Raw genomic sequence first — 21,249 nt, 5'->3', positions numbered from 1 at the left:
TTTGAGTGTTTTTTTGTTTAGAATTTTGTGAAGAAAAAAATGAAAGCATGAAATGGGTTTTATTGGTTGCAATCTTCTTTATTGTTTTCATTTAACATTTTGTTCATTCACTACTAACTAGCCTTTAGAAAGTTTTACAATGTCTATCATGGGTGCTTAGTATGATGTCTTCACTATTCATGTTGTTGTTTCCTTATCTTCTCTGTTAAAATTGTGGTCTACCAAAAGTAATATAGAAAAGAATATTATGCACAATGACATCATCGTAAAATTCAAAGTATGTTTTGATGAGCTTGTTAATGTTTAACTTGATCTAAAACTTTAGTCCAACAATTTTTTACTGTTACTTGATGTCACTAGTGTTTTTGCGGCTGATTTAATTTGATATATGGTGCTAGGCTTGCAGGAAAAGCTCTAGTGAAGCTAATCAAGAGATGGCCGTCTGTGATCTCTAAGTCTGTTATCACCCTTACCAACAAGTTGCAGGATTCCAATGCTGAGGAATATGCAGTGCTGGGTTCTTGTTCGGTCCTTGCCTCACAAACGGTTCTTAAACAGTTGACTACGGTGATGATCAAGCATTTTGTTTAAATTGTCTTTCTGGGTGGTTATTAGTTTCATGTCTCTTATATGCTTTATTTGATTCCAGGATCTGAAGTCATTCTCTTCATTTATCATGGCTATTCTCTCAAGGTATTTCCATTTTCATTGTTTCTCATTGTAGTTAGAAATTGTTGTGGTATGGGTAATTTGAGAGACTAATACGTTGCTGGTTTCTCCTTGAAGTTCTGATCATGAATCCTTAAAAGCTTAGAAAGCAATTAATGAGGTAGACTTATCCCCTTCAGATGATTGTTGACTTGTATTGTAGTTTTATTGTCTTGATATAATTTAATAGTTCCTGATTTTCAACAGCTTTTTGTAAAGTACAACATCCAATTTTCTGGAGTATCTAAAAGCTTTTTTAGGATATCAGACAAAGACAACCATACTTGTGGACTGGGATTTTCAGATTTGGTTTCTCAAGTTGGCTCCATGAGTTTTGATTCCACTGGCTTGCATTGGCGGTAAATGGCAACTCATTTGGCCTTCTTTCTTTTCATATTTGACTAGGTTTTAAAGTTGTTTCACACTCACTATAGATTGAGATGGCCTGACACATGCTTTAGGCTCTGTTTCTTCACTACTTTTGTTTTATCTTATTCATCCTTGTTTTGCTTTCCGCTTTACATCTTTTTGACTTGCATATGCTTTCTATTTTATAATTTTGCACATTCAAAGCCTTAGCTCAATAAAATACTTTTCTCTTTCAGGTATAATTTAATGGCTAACAGAGTTTTGCTCTTGCTAGCTTTGGCTTCTCGGAACCACCCAAATTCATCAACTAGACTCCTGAGTGAAACAGCTGGTTTGTATTGCTTGTTATATACTTTTGAATCCTCCTTTGTGCTATCTTTTGTGCATTGTGTTTACTATTTATGCTTTTGCTCGTATAGGCCACTTTTTGAAGAATTTGAAAAGTCAACTTCCTCAGACAAGGATACTTGCAATTTCGGCTTTGAATACACTCTTAAAGAAATCACCGTACAAGCTGTCACCTGGTGAGAAATCTGCTGTACTCGAGGATTTGCAAGGCAATGCCAAGTCATCCCTTGAAGAAGCTTTAACTCACACCTTTCAGGAAGAGGGTTTCTTCAACGAGACACTCAATAGTCTTTCTCATGTTCATATCATAAGTGATTCTGAAAGTGCTTCAGGATGTTTTTCTGCTATGAAGCTTTTTACATTTTTGAAAGAAGCAACCTTGATATCTATACACCAACATCACATGTAAAATTTTGCTGGAGGCATTCGTGGTTACACTTTGAGAACGACGAATGCGGATGAGTCACATTGAACTGGTCGCATCATGTTCATATAATGTACTAGTAAGAGGTTAAGTGTATCTTCTAATGACCCTGTAAGCTAGAGGAAGTTCATTGTAAGTCTATGACTCTTCATTAAGAAATGAAGGTCTATTTCTGCAGTTTCTGCCATATATAGCGTGTAAGTGACAAATATTTCCGAATGTGGTTTATGAAACACACCCGCAAGGAGTGTTGCTTCACTTCACACAATCTTTGTGTAGTTTTATGTTTTTGTTTTATTGCATTTGATCTGATAGTTTCTTTTTCTATATATTATGATAACATAGTAGGCAGAAGTTTTAATTAAGAACTATGTGAAGATGCTTTTAATTATAGGTTATTCTGAATTTATTAGATGAACATTTTGTTTCTCTTTATTTGTAAGAAGGGAGACTATGGATAATCAACATCATTTCACTTGTGATATTGCTTCTTTAATTTGTTATAGATTAGTTATAAATAACTAAAGTTATGATCGAACAATATACAGTGGTTTCATAATCCTAGTTGTCACTTGAAATAGGTATGTAGCTCAAAAAATGGTCTAACTATGAAATATGTTCTCCATCTCACTAGACTAAAATAAATACTGATGACAGTAAAGATTAATTTTCAGAGAATGGTCAAAAAGGAAAACTCAGTCACTATTACTTAAATACTTCATACTCAAGCATTCAAACTTGGTACATTAGTACTTGCTCTATAATCCCAGACTAACCCAAAATATCCATACTTATTTCCATGTGTATTATGCATCTTGAATGTAGCAGTGGCTAACCCGAATGCATACGTTATTTGCATGATGATGCAACCTTGATTGAACATAGGACAAAAATATAACTTCTATGTAACATATAACACAACATTGATCCCAACCATAACAAATGTGGAAGTATAAGGGACTCAGCGAAAGGAAACGATGGATTCCAATATTTGTGCCTCAAGATTAGCTTCATCGATCCACTTTGAGCTTTGTTGACGCAATAACTCTTTCTTTTCTGCCATCTTCTCACCATGATTTTTGACCTTCATCCTCCAATTTTCAAGTTTCTCAGCTCCTTCTTTTAACTGGATTCATAAGAATGACACATCAATAAGCGCATCAAAAGACTGTAAGAGGTTTAACTTAAACACATGAAATCAAGGCTGTGTGCAACAATAGGTCAAAGTATCTCTTTAGCGCACCTGAAAGATTCGAAAACTAGACTTCCAAAATATAAAAACTATACCTCCAAACTCCATGTCAGCTGATTATTGACTTATTTTTATTGTTTCTACATGTTGCATAATCAAATATGAAACTAGTTCCTATTTTATTACTGGATTTTTTGACAGATTAGCAATGTAAAGTATAAACCAGAATGAACCAACTGACAGCTAAATACAAAACAAAGACCATAAAGGCAATAATATTAGAAATGTTGATTACGTAGCTAAGTAATGAACAATGACAATGAACAAGGGTCAATCAATAGTGTGGTATACAAATGCAAAAGATAAAATCTAACCCTTTACATTTGGCCTAAGCAAAAGAATATCACAGAAAGGAACATCAAAGCCAGATTGAGGCCTAGTCAATTTTCAAAAAAAGAAAACAACAAGCCATTATGGCTCCAAAGAAAGAAAACAACACTTATTTCAAAAGTAGTTCAGTCATTAGATCAAGCACCTCGTCTGCACGAACACAACATTGAGCACATATATCTACCTAATTATCCATTGAGACTAATTAACAAACATTTGACGTGCATATTAGCTCAAACTAACAAATAAGCAAACCATTGAACACTTGGTGTGCACAGCGAAATTCATAGAAGGGAGGGAAGAAGAAAAAGAAAAACGCACGAGTGTTTCTCTGAATTCTTGTTGTGCGATCTTGCGCTCCTGAGCCATGATTTGCGCAGCTTCAGCCTTGAGCTTCTTGCGCTCCTCATTGGCAACTCTAAGGGCTTCTCTGCGAGCTTCGTCCTTGAGCTGCTTCTCGATCTGAAGCAACTCCATAGCAAAGTCATTAATAATCACCAAAGCCACAAGGCCCTTCAATTCAGCACCAGATGCACCACCACTCCTCATCAAAGCTTCTTTTCCAGAAATAAGCTCATATAGAACAACTCTGAAAGCATATACATCTATTTTGGGAGAAACACTTCCATATACATATCTGCAAATAAGAGAATCCTATTATTAAATCTAAAAAGCTCACTTTCCTTTCTAGAATGTGAATGTGTGAAGTTAATACTGAAAAACTTCTACTTTTATTGCTTCTTATTGGAAATAAGGAGATGAAGATCAAGGAATACTCTTTCAACATTCATAAACTCATAACTATGTACTAAATTAATGGGGAAAAAAAAGAACTACCAACACTTTGCAAGTTTAGTTAATGTATAATAGTTAGCATACTTTAATCCTTAGTTTGCCAAAAGAAACTGAATAGAGAGAAAACAGTTCATCATACTCTAACAGTATTATCATACATAAAACTTGACTATGCATGCAGCATCTATTCAACTAAAAGAACTGCAATTTAGTTTCTCATTAATAAAAAAATATATGCAACTTTTCTTTCAAATACTTGTAATCAAAACTAGTAACACAGAGAAATTATGAACCTCGCCATTGAGCTCTCCATAATAGACTTCACCAAAACCACCTTGACCAATCTTTTTAGCCAAATTGAAGTTATTTGTGGCATTGGCTAGTTCCTCATACGAAAACTCTGCTGATTTTTCTACCTTAACACCCATAATACTAGTATCATCTGAAGCCGAAGTTCTGTTTTTGGCATTATGAGAGGTTTCGCCAGAAAGAGGGACAATGTATAAGAGTTACTAATCCAAGCATGCTATTAGATAAAATATAAGTCGAAATCCATATACCTTGGCGAACAAAGTTCTCGTTGGAATCTTTAGCTACCAATTTTTTGTTCCATATCTTCTTTCTTCTGTAACATTTAACATAAACACAAAATACCGATACGTACCGTAGCAATCAGATATATTTATTCTTCTGTAACATTTAACATCGTACCGTAGCAATCATCGCGAAGGAGGCTGACGGCGACACTCGAAGCAAGAAGACGACGAGCCCCTGAACCTGCTGCTTCTGCCGCCGGCGACGAAGAGCGCAACGAAGGCGCGCGCGACTATGTGCAAGACGATGACGAGACAGAGAGCAACGGCGACGCCACGGTGAGAGAGATGAGAGAGAGCGAGCTCCAGGGGGAGAGAGAGAGATACGAAGGGGAGGGAAGAACTTGAGAAGATGAAGAAGATTTTTGAAATCCAGAAACAATTTTTTATTAGAAGAACTTGACAAGATGAAAAGGATTTCTAAAACCTAGATTTCAAAAACAATTTTTTTTAGATATATTTTTGTTTTGTTTAATTTTTTAATTTTAAAATTTGATTAATTTAAAAGGATATTTTTGTCTAATCAAACAAAGGAAAGATGTTTAAGTCTTTTTATAAAATTAAATAAATAAATGTTTTTTATTTTTATTTAATTAAAAGGGTATTTTAGTAAAAGTGGTGATATATTATATATTTAAAAAAGAAAAAATTAAATGCTGACGTGGAAAATAAATTCCACATCTCTTGATGTTATTTGTCTAATATTTTATATATATAAATTGACACCTTTAATTTAAGAAATTTTTATACGTAAATTTTCTATAAATTTATTTTGGGAGAAAAAAAATATACGATCGTGACTTTGATACTTTTATTTCACTATGACATCCACTATAAAAATAAATAAAGCCGAAATTTTATATAAATGAAAAACATTTTTATTATATTCTTAAAGATGAAATTCAGGTGTAGTCGTAAAGTCGATAGTTGAGAGTCGTTAGATAAAAATTTAGTCAAATCAATCAAATCATCTAACGACTATCAATTATCAATTTTACGTAAAGTCGACTACATCTCAGTTTTTACCATTCTTAAATATTACAACCAAATCATCTAACGACTATTAATTATCAATTTTACGTAAAGTCAACTACACCTAAGTTTTTACCATTCTTAAATATTACAACCACATCAACAACGACAAGAATCAAAAGCGAATTTAATTAAGCAACAACTCATGAAGTAAATGTTAATTGTTGAGGTAATCCCAAGTGAAGGGCTTAATTAATAAAGACATCATTTGCCATAGATTCGATGAAATGTATGTGGGGTTTGAGAAGGTGCATGTACACCACCCAATCACCATTTCTCTTGGGACTTGGCATTGGCATCACATATCCAGCATCACCACCCCAAGGAAAATGGTATGATCCAAACACAGGTTTTCCCCAACCAAAGTCAAATTCTGACTCGGGAAATCTTTGACCAGAAGACACCACAAGAGCGGGTCCCACATCAGTTGTGTTGCCGCAATAAATTCTGGCCAACACTGGTGAGGGACGGTGCTTTTCCACCCAATCAATGACCCCTAGGAAGTGTTCTTCCGTCACTGCTGTTTCTAGAAACTTGTGAACCTCTTCTGTCACCCAACTCAACGACTTCTCCACCAAGTCCTCCACCGGTTTCCCACCGAAAGGGATGGAAACAACATTGCCAAAATAACTATCCATCATAGCTTCTTTGCTTTTGTCACCGTTGCTCAGCCTCTTCCTTCCATCAACCACCACATCCATCTTGACAACAAGCCTTTTTCCGCCACCGGTGGTGGTGGAGGATGTAGCCATGGCAACCATCTTCCACAAGAACGCGGAGAAAGATTCAAGCTTTGTACGATTCTTGATATGATCTAATGATGAGCTTGCAAGTGATTGCATGCGGCAGAGTTGATCAGCAGTGATGTAATATATCCGGCTTATGAGTGAGTCAAAATTATCGGGTTCGGATTTGGGTTCGAGTTCAGATGGTGGCGGAAGGGAATTGATGGGGACATACATGTCGTCAAGGGAAGGCTGGATGCAGAGAGGGCGTCGAGGGATGAGGAGGGAGCGCCGAAAACACGGTTGTGCCGAGGTGGTGGCCACGGTAGTGGGCTTCATGGGCCGGGCTATCTTGGCCCATGATACTAGGAACATGTGTTGCTGAGTATGCATCTGCTATGCGATGATCAAAAGCGCATGCCACTATTATTCCACCACATTTCAAACGTGTTGCCTGCACATTTTTATTATGCTACTATTTACTCATGATATAATGCCATCTCTTAAAAATCCCATCGCTACATCTTCAAAAATATTATTTGACTATATGACAATTGATGGTTGCAAATGTAACAAAACATTGTTAATTTATCATACAAACTAATATTCTTTTTGACTTAACTATTAAATTGATACCAAAAAATTTTTGATGTCGACAAAAACAACTCTAAATTAAATAATTCAAAAAAAGACAAGATAATTTTTTAAAAATTTTAAAATTCAACAAAAATATCCAAACATTAATTAATCACGTCTCTATTAACAGAAAATGTTTATATAGTTAACTAAGAAAATGAGAAAAAGAGATGATTTATTGTCATGTCATCAATTCCATTAGCCATGTAATTGTTTTCTGAGACTATTTTATCTTTCAGAGTCCTTGAAAGATATTTTTGTTAGGATTTAGATCATCTATATTTTGAATTTTAATTTAAAGGATAAAGTGTGATCTCTCATTATTTATTTTATAAGTAGGACTAAAAAAATATGAAAAAAAATTATTTAATAATAAGAGATCACATTTTATCCTTTAAAGTGAAAATCCAAAATTTAGAATATCTAAATTCTTTTTGTCAATGTAAAAAGTTTTCAAGATGTCAATTTAGTAGTTCATTTTTTTTTATTGTATACAAGATTGTTTTACGTATTTTTTCAAATATTTTTATAGTAAAATAATTAAAAATTTCAGGAATGAAAAAATCAACCGCATCACACTTCTTGTACTTTTATTTCCATCTTGTTTATAAATATAAATATAGTTTATTAACTGTATTATTTATGAGAAGTATAATTGTAGATAAGAGACTACTATTCTATGTAGGTGACTTCTGTGATGGCCATATTTTGTGATGGTTAAATGTGGTTATAGTTGACTGACTAATAAAATTAGGACACATGGATAAAAAATAATAACTAATGTATCCCTTTAAAGTAAATACGGTTGTCCAAAAAACATTATTGCAATGGTAGAATAGTAATTACATGTCTCAACTATTTTTTAATTGGATTGGGCTTTGAGTAAAATAAACAATAAAAAAAAATGGAATTAGAATGAAATGTTCTAAAAATGTGTGTCAAAATAAAAGAAAATAGTAATTGAACATTCAGTAAATTAAATAGTTAGAATGTGATTTTAAAAAAAAAAAGGAGTTGATACAAAATAAAGTAGTAAGCATTGTATCATTATTTAAGTAAAATGTATAAATAATATTAGCACGTTAAATTTGGGATTATTTAAGTTAAGAAGCTATGTATTTGCGACTAATGGTATCAGAATTAATATTTATGGTGTAGTCAAAATAATTTATATTAGATCAAAAGGTTTGAGTATTCAAAAAATAGAGATTATAATAAATTAAATTTAAAAGTTGTTAAGTTAAGGATTTAAAATTTAAAATTTAAAAGGTATATATATGATTCACATTTTCATATCTAAATTATTTAATTTTATTAATAATAAAGTTAATGTACATTTTTTTATTTTTCTCATAAATAACAATCTTTTTCTTTTATTTTTAATTGTTCTCATAGCATATTTAAAATATAAGTAATATATTGTAGATAAAAAAATAAATGAGTCATCTATGTGGTTAGCGTTTACGATAATTAGTTTCACTATACAAATTTTAGGGTTTATATTTAACTACAAAGATTAAAATTTATTTTAGTCAAATAAAAAAAATAGTTACAAATATGGAGGATATGTAGTTCTTCTATTTATTAATTAAGTAATTTATAATTAATTGAATATTATTTGTAATAATATTAGTTTATGGTTTTCAATTTCTCTCACATAAAATTGAATTTCGTTACCTTTTTAGTGTTTAGTATAAAATTCTTTGGTTACAAGTTACAAATTGCAATAATAATTTTTTTATGCTTTTCATGGTTCTTAAAACATCTATAAAATATAAATAATGTATCATAGATTAAAAAATAACGGGATCATTTTATAGTTAGCGTTTATGGTAATTAACTTAATCATTAGATTTTAAAATTTACCAACTGAGAGAGATTTTACTCTTTTTAAAAAAAATGTTAAAGACTTACAATAGTATAAATATAGTATAGATTTTCACACTTCATCACTATTTAAGATTTTGTTCTACAAATGTGAACAATAGTAGCGACTTTCTTCATTTTAATTAATGTTTTTACTTTAATATTGTTACAAATGATAACAATTGTTTATAATAGAATCCTGAGCATTAGACATTACAATGTTTACTATTTTTATTTTCGTACTGAATACAATATTTACTACTTTATTTTGCATTATCCATTTTTTTAACCAGTTTTAACTATTTAATTCACTGAGTATCTAATTACTATATTTTTCATCTCAATTTGACACATATTTTTTGAAATATACCATTATAATGTTATTTTCTTTTGTTTATTGTCTATTTCACTCAAAACCCAGTCCATAAAAAAATGGTTCAAGGACATGTAATTACCATTCTGCCATTGTGATAATATTTTTAGTTACCATATTTTTCTTGAAACTAGTTATACACTAGCTAACTTTTTCATCCATGTGTCTTAATCTTATTGGCCAGTCAACTATAGGTAACCTTAGTCACCACAAAACATAGTCACCTTCTATAGCAATGACAATTACTGAAATAATTGTACCTGAACAGTAAGGACACCATGCTTCTTCTTTGGAACAAGCTTGCCTTCAATGGATTCATCAGGATTGTACAAGTTAAGATTCTGAAGGTCAATATCAGCCTCAGCCTCAACAAAATCAACCCCACGGTTATTACAAAGAAGCTCCGGTTCACCCATGGAGTTTTGCAGCACCTCGCCAGCAAATGCATAATATGAAACCAAAGCCTGAGCCAATGCATTCTTAAGGGACACCACCATTGATCCAAAGCTCATTGGTGTGTTTTTGTTGTTGTAGCAAAAGAAGACACCAACGTCAATGGGTGGAAGAATGAGGTCAAGGTTTGAGAGTGGTAGCCAATGGTCTTGAATTGGCAAAACCGCCGCTACAACCTCTTCATTGGTCACCCTCACCCTAAACGATAATTTTCCTTTTCCATTAACACCCATTGCTAATTATTTTGTTATAGGCTAGAAAAATATAATTAGATAATCATCCAGAAATGTATGTATTTTGATTTTGAGAATATTTGATGAATTTGAGCTCACAAGTTTAGTTAGCATGTATTTATAGGCGGGTGTTATACCTTACACTTGTGTATGGACAAAGACTTGTTAATAATATATAATCTATCAATGCACGCGGTTGTTCGTTACAAGAAAAACGTTGAATACCATCAAATTTACAGTTGGATTTAGCGTTGGACGTTAGCGGCAGATTTACTGATGGATTTACCGTCGAATTTGATTTTTCGACGATAAATCTGTCTATAATAAATAATGGAGGGGGAAAATGAAAAAATTGATACGAGCATTACCGGGGATTTATCTGCTGGTAACCATTATTAATGCAACGCTGCATTTTGATCACTTGCAAAGCATTATCGACGAATTTATTTGTCAGAAATCTGATTGTAATATTGTCCTAAATTCAAATCGCAAATCCTCTCCTCCTTATTTTCGCATTATTTTCTCTCACTCCCACTCCCACACACAGAGGCACAGTACCGCCCCCTCTCCCCCAGCCCTCTCACTCTCACCTCAGTTCACTGCCACCATACGCTTACCTCCGTCGCGGTGCCTCTCACCAGATCCACCACACCGTGTGCTGGTGAATCATGTCTCCTCCAAATGCACCGCATCATGTGCTCTCATTGGATCCACCGTACGCTCGCGTCTCGTCGTGCCCCTCCCTTCGTCCTCCCTTGCGTGCTCGTCGCTAGTTTTCTTGCTCCCTCTGTCTAATATGTATTACGCTCATCCAACGCCTGGTGAGTGCTCGCATCTCGCCACGCCACGCCATGCCGTGTCCCCATCCCTCCCTTACCTCTCTTCTGCGGGTGTTGCTACATGTACTACACTACTCGATTCTGCAACTACAACAACAGTCAACAAGTAAGTTTTTTCAGTTATTCTAATATTCTATATTAATTTTTAATTGTTGATTCATTGATTAGAATATGATTTATGAATCTGATTAGAATATGGAAGAGGTTGAGCTTAAAATGTTGAAATGCACTACAAGAAATAAGCTTTTTGCCACGGTTTTAAAGCGTGACGAAAAGTGCGAAAAGCGTACCAATAGCTTTTTGCCACGCTTTTTGTGCTATCAACACGTTTTTAAAAGGGTCACATCCGCAAGCGTGCTAACAACTCTATCGCCACACTTTTGTGGATCTATCGGTACGCTTTTTTTGCCATACTTTCATCTCTTGCCATGTTAACCACTTAACCTATAGCTACACTTTAAAAGCATACCAAAAAGTGTACATATCGCCACGCTTTTGGAAGCGTGCCTAGTGGGTAGGGGTGGCAAACGAGGAAGCCCGTCCCGCCCCGCCCCGCCCCGCCCCGCCTAGTGAGGCGGTCTTAGAATCCCACCATGCCCCCTAACTGCGGGCTGGCGGGCTTAGCCTGCCAAAGCTCCTTTTTTTTACTATTAACTACTAAATAATATATATAATTTCACAACCATATTAATAAATTTATAATTTCTAAAGGCATAAAAATTATATTTTTTATATTCACAAACATTAAAGTCTTTGTAATTATAAAATATCTAATAAACATAATTATAAACCAAGTTTTTATCCAAAACATAAGTAAATATTCTCTCCAAAGCAAAATAAACATAATCCAAAACATAATTATAAATATTGTTTTCAAAGTAACATAAACATAATCCAAAACACTCAATTTTTATCTTCATACTCTTGTAAGTTAGGTTGGGAGAAGTTATGTTTTGGCAAAAAATTACAAAAATACCCCCTCACTTAAAAAAACTAAGCCCGGAGGGGAAGCCCGCCCCGCCCTGCCAAAGCCCGCGGTTTAAGCGGTGCAGGTTAGGCAAACTTTTGCTATTTGGTGGTCCCAATTTTTTAGCCCGGCCCGCCTTTTTTAGTGGGTTACGCAGGTCGGCCCGATGCGTTCGTTTAGCCTCGTTTGCCACCCTTACTAGTAAGGTGGTTTTGGCTACACTTCGAAAGCATACCAATAATTAAGGGAAAGATATGGCTATGCTTGATAAGCATGGCTGTTGATGATTACAAGAAGATATGGCTACACTTAAAAAGCGTGCCAATAGCCGAGAACATGACTATAAGTTAGATCAAAATACTTATGGCTATACTTGTTTATGAATATTCCTAATTAAACATTGCAAAATTGATATATAATTTTAAATCATAGTTTGAAGGACTAATTTAAACAATGAAATTTTTTTATATAATTTTAAAGTAACTAATCCAACATACATAAACTTTCATCACATTTGTCAACAAAAAATAAAATTTATTATTTTTGCTCATGAAATTCGAAATCAAGGCTAAAAATTCGAAGATCAAAACGTGGCTTACCTCAAGATTAATTGTATGGATTTTGTAGAGCTCTCCGCGGTGAACGTGTGGCCACAAACGGAGCGGCAATCGGAGCTCTAGATCAAAAGTTATGGTGATTTGAAAATTAAGTGAGAGAAAGAACTTGAGAGAGTGTTCTTCCCTCCATGGCCTCCATGTCCAATGTGTGAGTGTGTTTAATAAGGAGAGAGAATGCTGAAAACTAGGGATTTGGTTTAGTTATGTTGGGCCAAGGGCCCACTTTGGGTCCGGTTGGCCCGGTTTGGCCCGTTCGGTCCAATCTTGGTCCGAATTCTATAAAATTGGTACCGAAATTCTCGTCTCAATCTCCTCTATCACATTAAGCCATAAAAATAACATTTTGGGCTTTCTAGAATAAATTCTCATTTATGGGTTAATTAGCCGTTAATTAACCGGGTCTTACACTCCTTCCCTTTTTGCAAGCTTCCTCTTCATTCTTTAAGCCATTCCTGCCCTATGAAGCCTGAAACACTTAACACACAGATCACAGCATCGAATGGTATAAAGGAGAATTAAAATACATAATTAAAAGATCTCTAGGAAGCAAGTTTTCAACCATAGAACTAAACTAGGAAGGAATTGTAAAATCATGCAAATCATATGAATAAGTGGGCAAGAATTTGATAAAAATCACTCAATTAAACACAATATAAACCATAAAATAGTAGTTTATCAACCTCCCCATACTTAAACATTAGCATGTCCTCATGCTTAGCTTAAGGAGATAAAATAAATGAGTAGGGAAAAGCCAAACTCATGAAATGCAACCTATCTATGTGAATGCAACTACATGCAAAATGTTTCTACCTACTTGGTTAAAAGTAAACAAATCCTTCAAGAACAAATATGAATTGGATTTCACTACTTCAAATCACAAAATAAAGTACAAATAACTTGCAAGAAGAAAATAGCTCATGAAAGCAGGGAACAAGGAATCGAGCATCGAACCCTCACTAGAAGTGTATACACTCTAATCGCTCAGGTGTTTAAGGTTCGATCTCTCAATTCTCTACTAACCTTGATTTCTAAGGCTTGCACTTCATCTAACAATCAACAAAAGTTTAATGCACAAATACACAAATCAAGAGGTCTTTAAAGGGTTGTAATGGGGTTAGGGTCAAGGTAGGATTGTATTTGATTAAGTGGACTAAAATCTGAATCCTTAATTAACCTAAACTTTTCCCACCTAACTTAAGACAATCCATGTAATCACAATACAAAACCTAACTATCCATTAACCATTTTTTTCACATATTCATGCATCCAAATTTGAGTACAACTCATATGCATTGCTTTCACCATTTACTTTGGGGCATTTTGTCCCCTTTTTATTGTTTGCTCTTTTTCTTTTCTTTTTCTCTTTTTCTTCTTTTTATTTTATTTTATTTTATTTTTACTAATTTTCTCAATGTATATGATTAAATTATTGAATGCATGAACATGTCCTAAATATTTCTTTCACATTTTCATAAAGATATACAACACCCAATTCTTAAACCAAACATTTCCAAACCCACTTTTTCCCACACTTAATTCGTGAGCACTCTCACTAGTCTAAGCTAACCAAGGATTCAAATTAGGGACATTATTGTTTTTTGCTTAGAGTTAATGATGAGCTAAAGTAAAGAACAAAGGGGTAAAATAGGCTCAACATTGGTTTGCAAAGGATAATGAAAGGGTAAGGCCATATGGGTATGTAAGCTTAGTGAAATAAGGCCTCAATCATATAAGTGCATGCATACATCAAATAATGGAAATATAGAATTAAGCAAGACAAAGATCACAATTTTAGAGAGAAAAACACACACCAAAAATAAAATATTGGTTGATAAAATGCAACTAATCAAATAGGCTCAAAATCTCATGGGTTTTGTGTGTTCGAGCTCTAAACCATGTTCCAGAATAAAATTTCTTCAAACAAGTTCAATAAAAATTTTAATTCAAATTAGTGGAATCCTATAAAAAGTTTCTTGAAAAAGAAAATATTACTTCAACTAAGTGGTAAAATATGCACAAAATCAAGAAAATATGCAATCAAACATGCAAATGCAATAATGAACTAACACAGAAAATAAAACATTGGTGTTGAGAAGAAAATAACTAACCCACGGAAGTCGGTATCGACCTCCCCACACTTAAAGATTGCACCGTCCTCGGTGCATGCTGAGATGTGCAAGTGGACGGGCTGCTACAACTGATGCTTTTCTCCCAAGATTGTGCAGATGGATTTGTTTGTTACCCCCTATAGAAGCTTCTCCTTTCCCTTCCTCGGTGGCCATTCTGAAAGAAGAGGAAAAGAAGAAAAGAAACCCAAAAACAAAGATAGGAAACAAATAAAATATGGGTGTTAATGCCAAATAATAATGGTCTCAATTACATGGTAGCTACAACATGCAAGTGAGAAAACAGTAGAAACAAATGGCATATCAATAGTGTACAAATTGCAACAATGGGGAAGAGATAGTAGATAATGAAAGACAATATAAATTCATGTCAATGTAAAAGGAATACAGGGATCTTAAAAGATTGACATTGATAGATAAATAATATCATCCAATAGTGTAAAACAAGTTACTAGGCACCAAAATAATACCAGAAAAGATACAACAGTTGAAAAAGAAAATTTAACACCAATGAAAAAATAATGAATTTATAAAAGAAAATAAAAATAAGCACGAAATTAAAATGCAATGAATGAAAGTATAAAAATTAAGGAAAATAGAATGAAAGTGATGAAGGATGAGAAGTTAAAGAGATGAAGAAAGAAGTAAGTAAGAAAGGAGGAAGGAAGAAAGAAGGAATAAGAGAGAATTAAAAAGGGAGAAGAGAGAAATAGGATTGGGGAAAAGATAAGATATCTGGCGCTGATGACTACTGTGTGTCGCATGTGACGCGGACGCGTGGGTCACGCGTTCGCATGGTATCCAAAATCTTCAAGTGACGCGGACGCGTCCGTCACGCGGACACATGACTTGATTTACGCTAGTGGCGCGAGAGCAGCCGTGCGCTCGCGCAACTCTCTGTCTCAAACGCCTATTTGCCAAAATTTAGGGTGACGCGTGCGCGTGGGTGATGCGCACGCGTGCATGGCCTTTATTTTAAAATGACGCATTCACGTGGTAGGGCTTGTGCTTCTAGCATGGTTCCAGCCCCACTCCATCACAACTTGCTGCCATACACCCATTTACGTCGATTTCGCGGGGTCACGCGTGCGCGTGGGTGACGCGATCGCGTGGTGGGCTGGATTCGCAATGACGCGGATGCGTCATGGACGCGTTCGCATGGGCGTGTCTGTGCCTAAGGCACGCCTCCAGCCACGCTCCCGTGTGACTCTCTGTATATATTCCTGTTTTCACTAATTCTCCTTTGACGCGGACGCGTCAGCAACGCTATTGCGTCGCGTGCCCTTTTTTTTAAATATAGAATGCAAAATGCAAAATGCAGATGACTATGCAAAATTTATGAATGAACACGAATAAAAATAAAATAAAATAAACTAGGAATAAAAGAAATGATTATACCATGGTAGGTTGTCTCCCACCTAGTACTTTTAGTTAAAGTCCTTAAGTTGGACATTTGGTGAGCTCCTTGTCATGGTGGCTTATGCTTGTACTGATCCAGGAATCCCCACCAATGTTTGTACTTCCAATAGCCTCTGGGATCCCGAACTAGGCGTACCCAGCCGTTAAGCAATCTAAAGTAAGTGACAAGGCCCCAAGAGTGTTGATTGCTAGAATGAATTCCGAGATCCCAAATCTTGCTTTTGCACATGTCTTCTTGTTGAGCAATATTGTTCCATCCAGATGGCAAGCAGTCTGAATTCTCACTGAAGCGGCCAAACAACATCCTAGACCCATTCAATTGAGCTCTACACCAACCTTTGCGTTTAAACTTTGAGCACACAACCATGTTGAACCTTGTTTGACAACTCCAACCACTAACCATCTTCCTCTAATTCGTAATGCCACAAAGAGTAGTAAGTTGACCATCCATCTCCAGTAGCCCATATTCAAGTGGAAAAGTAAAGGATAAGGATAGAAATTTTACCCACTTGAACGTTGTGTTGGACGGTAATGGCCTTGGGAGAGGTATTTCTAATGAATTTGCAAGCTCCTCTCCCTTGTGCTTTTCTCTGACAACTTCCACCTGTTTGCAAGCTTCTTCAATTTCAAGCTCTTCCTCTTGGTAACTTTCTTCCGATTCAATCTCTTCTTAATTGCTCACCAAGGGCATGGGAGGTTGTGCTTCTTCTCTTTGAATCTCCACCGCTTGATTAACCTCTTCCAAGTCTTCAACCAGGATATGCCTTGGAGGTTGTACACCCTCCTCAGCATCAATTTCAATCGTCTTTGAAGGAGGCTCTATAACTTGACTTTCCCATGGAGGTTCAGCATCTCCTAAGTCTTCAACCACTTCTTCCTCTTCAACTATTATGGCTTTCTCCACTTGTTCCAATACAAAGCCATGTTCCTCATTGTCCACCGGAGTTTCTAGTGTCTCTTTCATGCTACGCTCTTCTATTGATTCTCCACATATAGCCATGGGAGTATTTTGAGTGCTCAGATGTTGGGAAGCTAATCGATTTACTACCTCGGTTAAGGCGGTCACGAATTCTAGTACATCCCTTTTCATCTTTGCTTGCCCTTGAAGAAGACCACAAAGGATGTCATCCATTGGAGATTGGGGTGGATATGAGGGTTCATTACTTGGGAGGAAGGGTTCATGATAAGAGGGTGGTTCATCTTGATAAGGATATGAAGATGTTTCATCTTGATAGGGATATGGAGGTGGTATATATTGAGGTGGTGGTTCTTGTGAATAATTGGGTTAGAATTGGGGTGGTTCTATGTATGGTTCGTTTAGTTCATAGTGTGGTTGGTATGATGGATATGGATTAAGGTCATATGGGGGTGTTTAGTGGTAAGGGGCTTGTGAGTATGGTGGTTCAAAGCTATGTTGAGGAGGGGGTTCATAGGCATGTGGTGGTGGTTGTTGATAATCAAAAGAGTGCTCACCATAGCCATTATCTTGATATGCTTCTTGAAATGGCTCTTGGTCATATTATGTTGGCGGAGGCTATTGCCAAGAGGGTTGATCAAATTCCTGTGGCTCCTCCCACCTTTGATTCTCCCATCATTGATGCATGTTCTTATTGTAATCTCCTCTTCCTGCAACATGATTATAACCAAACTCATAGCCAAAGGGGTGAGAGTTCATAGTAGTAAGAGAAAATAAAAATAAAACTAATAAAAATTAATGAAAATAAACTCCTAAAACTAGAAACACTGACAACAATATAAGATAAAGATTTGAAAAAGGTTTAAATTTTGAAAAGGTTTGATTTTTAATATTTTAAATTTAAATTTTGAATTTTGGAATTTTAAATATTGAAATTTGAAATTTTGATTTTGAAATAAGATAAGATAAGATTTTGAAAAAGATATGATTTTTGAAAAAGATTTGAATTTTGAAATTTAAAACTAAGATAAGATAAGATAAAAATTTTAAAATAAAAATCTGAATTTTTTTATGTAATTTTCAAAAAATTCAATTAAAATAAAGAGAAAATATATTTTTGAATTTAATCAGGAAAGAGAAAAACAATAAAATGACACCAAACTTAAAATTTTTAGATCAAAACAAAGAAAAAAACAAGAAAAATATTTACAATATCCAATAATAAGGCACACGTTTGCAATTCCCCGGCAACGGCGCCATTTTGACGATCGGGTTTCTGCCAGTAAAGAATTTTATAAAAGTAATCGCGTTGTAAGTATAGTTTCTAAACCAACAGAGATCCTTTTGTACAAAAGTTTTGTTTTTCACTTAAGCAAACACAATAAAAATAAATAAGCGAAGTATTCAAACATCGGGTCGTCTTCTCAAGGAATTGCAGGGAGGTGTTCTTATTATTGGTTATGGAAAACAGTATAATTTTGGATTTTTAAAATAAGGAACAGGTTATTTAAAGGGCAAGGAAAATAAATTAGTAATTATAAAATCTCTTGGCAAGGTATAAAAAATTGAAGTCCTATCCTAGTTATCCTTATCAGGTGTGATGAGAATTGGATTCTGCTCCCACTTTGGTTAACCCTTTCTAAATAAAGGAAAATCAAGCGGACTAATTAATTTGATCCTCAAGTCCTAATCAATTCCTATGGAAAGACTAGAGTTATTGGAGTACAAATTAATCAGCAAGGAATTCCAATTTCAATCAACAGCTGAGTTTGATAACTCAAGTGTTACTAATTACTCAACCAAAGCTAAGAGTGTAAAAAGCTAAATTAAAATCATAAATATGAAATATCTCAAATTGAAATAAATAGAAAATCAAATCAAACATGAGAATTCATAAATCAAGTAATAGAATAAATAAAAATAGAAGAGAAACCAAAGTAAAGGAACATTGAACCTGGAATGAAGAAATCATAGCCTAATCCTAATAGAAATCCTAAATCCTAATCCTAAATCCTAAGAGAGAGGAGAGAGCCTCTCTCTCTTTCTAAAAACTACATCTAATCCTAAAATTATGAATTATCAGCTTATGTTATGTATCAATTGAGTCTCTGCATGTTCCATGACTTTATTCTGTGTTTCTGGGCAAAAAACTGGGTCAAAACGCGGCCCAAAATCGTTCCCAGCATTTTTTGAATTTTCTGCAGATCGCGCATGTCACGCGTACGCGTCGGTCACGCGTACGCATTGTTTGACGATTTTCCTCTCCACGCGTGCGCGTCAGCCACGCACTCGCGTCTTTTGCGCGAACTCCAATCTACGTGTACGCGTCAAGCACACGTACGCGTCGCTGTAATTTTGTCCAAATCGCGCGCACGCGTCTGCCATGCGTGCGTGTCGCTATTCGCTAGTTGTCTCCTTTATTTCTTGTGCTCCTTCCCTTTTTGCAAGCTTCCTCTCCATTCTCTAAATCATTCCTTCCCTATGAAGCCTGAAACACTTAACACACGGATCACGGCATCGAATGGTATAAAGGAGAATTAAAATACGTAATTAAAAGATCTCTAGGAAGCAAGTTTTCAACCATAGAACTAAACTAGGAAGGAATTGTAAATTCATGCAAATCATATGAATAAGTGGGCAAGAATTTGATAAAAACCACTCAATTAAACACAATATAAACCATAAAATAGTGGTTTATCACAGAGTTCCAAGGAGATGTTCGTGGGTTGTTGGAGTTGTTTGTGATTTCTAGGTTTTGGGAGATGCTATTGAATTTGTGTAATTATGGGCAGGTTGAAAGGGGTCATTTCACAAATATAAATTATAGTGGGGTCAAATATAGAACCTAATAGTTTTTTACTCCAATAAAACATACTTGGTTTTATATGGTTTTTTTGTACTACGTTGTTGTATTTTGGGTTTAATTCTCTTCTTGTATTTATACCAAGGTTCTAAAAATCAAACCGAATTAGCCGGTTTGACCGGATTAATTAAAAATCAGTCTTTTAATTGGTTTGATTGTACCCTAAAATGGTTTTGTAAAAAATTAGTTAAAAATCGGCCAAATTGACGGTTAACCGGTGAATTGACTAAACTGGCCGGATTTTCAAGAGGAGGCAGAGGAAAATAGAGACTAGAGATAAGCAAATGCAAGCAAATTAAGAAGACCTCTTTCTCATTGAACATTGGAATCTAGATAAGAACCACAGGGAAATTGGAGCTTCCAAGTTCAACATCATCTTATATGGGTTCATACTTGTAACGCTGCTCTGGTTTCTTCCAGAAGAGCTTGACTAAGATAATGATGATTCCCATGTACAGTCTCTCCAGATGCAGCTACTCCATTCTTCCTTGGTGCAGCTTCAATACCTAGTTAAACAGAAACAAGATCGCATTAATGAAATGATGATTGACAGAAAACACAACTACTAAAGATTTGAAAATAGATCGTGGAGGTACCTTCTCTGAAGCCACTCTTGAATCGAGAAGGCATGTGAGGGAGGTACCTCATCTTGCCAGTGTCGGTGGTCTTTCTGCAGATGGCCTTCACGCTTCAGTTATCTGTAATAAAAAACATAGACTATCAACTACAGTCAACAAGTCTCACATTGAAGGAAACATCATTTCAGGTTCTGTGATTAACCATGATTGAACTACTAATCATAGACATCCCAACATATATATAATTTCATTACAATTTACAAAGTACAAACCACACACCATAGTAATTTTCCACACAATGAAGCCTCAATTTTCCACCAAAAACACCAAACAAAAGAAATCTCAATTTCACTAAAAACACCACATACAATGAACACCATAAACCCTCCAATTTTCCACATCTCATGAATTTCACCAATTGAAACCACAAACACAAATTACTAAAAAGCAGCATTCATCAGAGATACACGCATTCAAATAAGAATAGCAAGAAGAAGTGAGATTAGGATGAAGAAAAGAATACCTAACAATATTCATGTGCTGCATTTCCTTGAAGAGAGAAATCTCGCTAATTGCAATGCTAGGAACGCCTTCATCCTCTTGCTCAAGGCGAATCTTCTTGAGAGCGATGATCTCGTTGGTAACGCGGTCGTGAGCCTTGTAAACAATGCCGTAGGTTCCTTCCCCAATCTTCTCAACCTTCTCGTACTACAATAAATGAAGCAAGCAAAAAGCGATGAATTAGAATATGAGGAAAAAGAGAGAATCGGTGAATGAAGTGAGGATT

At 35.1% G+C, this 21,249-nt stretch overlaps 2 protein-coding genes and 1 pseudogene across 4 annotated transcripts; 1 reads left to right on the top strand and 2 right to left on the bottom strand.

Annotated features, from left to right (window-relative positions):
• Positions 1-254: 254 nt before the first annotated feature.
• On the top strand, positions 255-1,834 carry LOC107469432 (proteasome activator subunit 4-like). The gene is made up of 6 exons (XM_016088807.3): positions 255-265; positions 399-567; positions 815-829; positions 916-1,067; positions 1,314-1,408; positions 1,497-1,834. The coding sequence occupies exons 1-6, from the start codon at positions 255-257 to the stop codon at positions 1,832-1,834; spliced, it is 780 nt and encodes a 259-aa protein (XP_015944293.2).
• Positions 1,835-2,719: 885 nt separating this feature from the next.
• On the bottom strand, positions 2,720-5,401 carry LOC107469436 (uncharacterized). Of its 3 annotated transcripts, XM_052255874.1 has the most exons (5): positions 4,938-5,401; positions 4,787-4,851; positions 4,520-4,682; positions 3,753-4,068; positions 2,720-2,975 (listed from the first exon to the last, which is right to left on the bottom strand). In XM_052255874.1, the coding sequence occupies exons 3-5, from the start codon at positions 4,600-4,602 to the stop codon at positions 2,811-2,813; spliced, it is 564 nt and encodes a 187-aa protein (XP_052111834.1). In that variant the 5' UTR covers positions 4,603-4,682; positions 4,787-4,851; positions 4,938-5,401; the 3' UTR covers positions 2,720-2,810. The 3 variants fall into 3 exon arrangements, with proteins under 3 accessions (XP_052111834.1, XP_020989100.1, XP_015944296.2); XM_021133441.2 differs by having other exon boundaries at positions 4,787-5,401; XM_016088810.3 differs by having other exon boundaries at positions 4,520-4,851.
• Positions 5,402-6,008: 607 nt separating this feature from the next.
• On the bottom strand, positions 6,009-10,137 carry LOC107469433 (coniferyl alcohol acyltransferase-like; annotated as a pseudogene).
• Positions 10,138-21,249: the final 11,112 nt, after the last annotated feature.

This window comes from Arachis duranensis, chromosome 10, assembly GCF_000817695.3.
Source record: "Arachis duranensis cultivar V14167 chromosome 10, aradu.V14167.gnm2.J7QH, whole genome shotgun sequence".
Lineage (NCBI taxonomy): Eukaryota > Viridiplantae > Streptophyta > Magnoliopsida > Fabales > Fabaceae > Arachis > Arachis duranensis.
This window is presented reverse-complemented; position numbering and strand designations above follow the sequence as displayed.

Coding starts and splice junctions, on each gene's coding strand:
- LOC107469432 (XM_016088807.3), top strand. Junction 1,068..1,313: donor TCCACTGGCTTGCATTGGCG/GTAAATGGCAAC, acceptor TTTCTCTTTCAG/GTATAATTTAATGGCTAACA. Junction 1,409..1,496: donor ACTCCTGAGTGAAACAGCTG/GTTTGTATTGCT, acceptor TTGCTCGTATAG/GCCACTTTTTGAAGAATTTG.
- LOC107469436 (XM_021133441.2), bottom strand. CDS start 4,602: ATGCCACAAATAACTTCAATTTGGCTAAAAAGATTGGTCAAGGTGGTT. Junction 4,069..4,519: donor ATGGAGAGCTCAATGGCGAG/GTTCATAATTTC, acceptor TCTTATTTGCAG/ATATGTATATGGAAGTGTTT. Junction 2,976..3,752: donor AAGAATTCAGAGAAACACTC/GTGCGTTTTTCT, acceptor TTATGAATCCAG/TTAAAAGAAGGAGCTGAGAA.